The sequence below is a fragment of the Ailuropoda melanoleuca genome, unplaced genomic scaffold (assembly GCF_002007445.2).
Source record: "Ailuropoda melanoleuca isolate Jingjing unplaced genomic scaffold, ASM200744v2 unplaced-scaffold1391, whole genome shotgun sequence".
NCBI lineage: Eukaryota > Metazoa > Chordata > Mammalia > Carnivora > Ursidae > Ailuropoda > Ailuropoda melanoleuca.
In genome coordinates, this window is record NW_023182626.1 from 122 (window position 1) to 3,014 (window position 2,893).

General features: G+C 39.0%; 1 protein-coding gene across 1 annotated transcript; it reads right to left on the reverse strand.

Annotated features, from left to right (window-relative positions):
- Positions 1-730: 730 nt before the first annotated feature.
- On the reverse strand, positions 731-2,623 carry LOC117797782 (UPF0577 protein KIAA1324-like). Its single transcript, XM_034650243.1, has 2 exons — positions 2,282-2,623; positions 731-1,579 (listed from the first exon to the last, which is right to left on the reverse strand). Exons 1-2 carry the CDS (start codon positions 2,522-2,524, stop codon positions 1,370-1,372), a joined length of 453 nt encoding a protein of 150 aa, XP_034506134.1. The 5' UTR covers positions 2,525-2,623; the 3' UTR covers positions 731-1,369.
- Between the last annotated feature and the right edge of the window lie 270 nt (positions 2,624-2,893).

Sequence of the window (2,893 nt, forward strand, 5' to 3'; positions counted from 1 at the left end):
AAGTTGGAAGACTGTTTAAATATACTATAGTCCCACTGCAAGCAACTACAGCTTTATAATTTCTATGTAGGAACGTATAAAGGGAAAAAGGAAGATGATTTTATTGGTCTTAGATGTAGAGTGAGCACATGTGGGCACAAAGAAAGGAACACAGATTTATCTTTCTTCATGCAGCCAGCAGTCCAAACTTATAAAATGTACTCCCTCCGCTAAGCCTTCTCACCACAACACAGGTACAATATATTGTTACTAAGCTTAAATTGTTGAAGCTGAGAAGAGGAAAACAATGGAAAAGATCAGAGAGAAACTACTGAGGAAAGAAAGAGGAAAACAGCAATAAAAGGAAAGGAATGAGAATAGTTAAAGAAAGGAAAGTTAAAGAAAGAGGACAGGAAAGAAGAGGGGATAGAGGGAAGGCAAGACAGTGTTAACACAGGCGTAAGGACAAAAAGAAATGTAATACAAAATGTAATGAATCTCATTCACTGCTTCACTCAGTATTTAGCAGAACAGGTATTTAATATGTATTTATTTACTGAATGAACTGAGTGACTAACCAACCGAGTGTGTTAGATCACTCCCTGTAAAATCAGAACAGGACAAACACTACACCACGTAAAATTTATAGATCTTTTTGCCTGAAAATGTCTGTGGTCATCAGATCTCTTTTTATTTCCTTCGCACAAAGTTTGGCACAGCATCTCATAATGAAGACCACTGGAGATACCAGAGTTAATATGGAAAAAAACATGGAGGAAATGCCTTATTACACTTTCATCTTTGCCAAAGGTGTATACATACATGTACTTTCCAATCCTAGCCTCGTAGATGTATAAAAATACTGGGCATATAGTCCTGTAACTTTTCCCATTACCAGCATTAATTAAAGCGTCTTCCCACAGAACAATAAGATCCCAGTATTTAGTAGCAGATGCTACCTGATCAGCTGACATTTGTTCCCTGTTTACCTCCTTTTTAATTTTTTGGACAAACTTCCTCTTGGAAGTCTTTTTTCTTTTTAAAACAGAAAAGGGACACTATAAGGAACAGTAGAACTTTCTCAAACCAAAACTACCTGCCTAAAAAATAGGTGAGACCAACAAGCCTGAACCAGTTGGACAAAAGAGAAAGCTCCTTCAAGTTCCTACACCCTAACTGGAGCTCTGGGCTCCCAGGGGCTGGATAATGAGTGCTTTGATGGACGGAGACGCAGACAAGGCCGGCCCTGCTGCAGAAAGCTGCCAATGTGCTAGGAGGCAGCATGGGATTTAAGCAATCACAGCTCAGTTTCTGACATTTGGTTGTTAGCTTCCATAGAGGTTTTTATTGGGCCATCCACACAGAAAATATCAACTTGATCAGAGCTGAGCTACAGCTCCATCTCACTCTGACAGCCAGCACTCACCTCATGTCCGCATAAACTAATATTGAAGAAGTGGAAGTATTTGGTTCCCTTGGAGGTAAAGCTGGGTCCATTCATTAACGAGCCCACGCTGCTGAGGTTGCTGAAGTCATAATGCAAACTCTGATTCTCTTTTTCATGGTGGAAAGAGCAGTCACTATAGCAAACTGAGTGGTCCTTTGATTAAAGGTTAAGAAATAAAAAAAATATATATATATATATGTGTAGGAAAAAAAGGAAGTATTGGCTGCTATGAAAATTAAAAACTCTTTTCATAAGTTTGTCTTAGTTATAATTTTATCACATGAATATAGAGAATTTCCAAACAATTAGTAGATTTTTCCAAGGCAGAGTTCAGAAAAATCAGCATTGTTTAAAGTAAGAGCAAAGTTATTCTAAGACCAGTTTCTTGTAGAACGGTATTTTAATAAATAGCCAAAAGTCCCTGTTACACCAGTTTCAACAGACAATAAAACTACTTTCTCCTTCACCCATAAAATAGCACCAACCTTTGCCCTTAAAATATTCTAAGATATACTCGCTGGCCTCCATATATTCCTATGGCCAACCTGCAGAGGTGGTTCACTCACTCTACCTTAACAGAATACACAAAAATCAATTTTAATATTTACGGAAAGCATTTTTATTTGGGTGCTTTTCTTAATATGTTATGCCCCCAGGAACTAAGACTTTCATGGCACATAATACGTGTTCAGGTGCTTAATAAATGTAAGAGGAGAGAAAACAAGAACAAGAATGAAAAGGCCATTTTTCTAAATAGAATACTTCGTAGTTCCCGGACAAGCATTAAAGGGGTCTTGTGAGTGTTTCTATTACAGTGTGCTTTCCTGGGGATAACCGAAACACACACTCACTTACCTGAGTGCTTCTACTCCCAGGCCCACATGGAATACAAGCCTCCTTGCCATAGACCTGATGTATGGACAGGTAGGTGTCGGGGGGACATTCCTTGCACTGGTTGGTTTCTTTCTCAATGTAGTGGCCTGGGGGGCAGGGGACACACGATGAGCCCGACTGTTCAGAACCGAGGGCACAGGCACGGCATGAGGACGCCACCCCATCAACTGCATTAGTGGCAGTGATAGAATAAATCTTCACCATGTCATTGATGAACCGTCTATTCTAAAAAGAGAGCAGAAAGTAATGACTTCTGCCTTGGGGCTTAATTGTACAACCAGATTGTTTTGTGTTGCTATCACCAAAACAAGCAGAGTGTTCCAGCCTAACAGTTTATAATCGATATTGGATTAATATTATTTCTTCTTGTTTCTTTAAAAAAAAAAAATCTTAAATCTTAACACTAGGAGCTAATTTCCATAGTAATAGAGTTCCAAGAGGTTAGCCACAATCACTGCAGGATCTGTCATAGTTGGTACAAATTCAGGCATAAATAGAGGCTTTACATCTGGAAAAACTGGTATAGGATGTTTGCAGTGTAACAAGTGGTAGACTTCGATGAGGGGCTAGTCT

What these genes read in the sequence shown, in the direction of transcription:
- LOC117797782 (XM_034650243.1), bottom strand. Translation starts at nt 2,524, where the DNA reads ATGGTGAAGATTTATTCTATCACTGCCACTAATGCAGTTGATGGGGTG. An exon ending in CTGGGAGTAGAAGCACTCAG is followed by an intron (nt 1,580 to 2,281) that starts GTAAGTGAGTGT and finishes CTTTAATCAAAG; the next exon opens with GACCACTCAGTTTGCTATAG.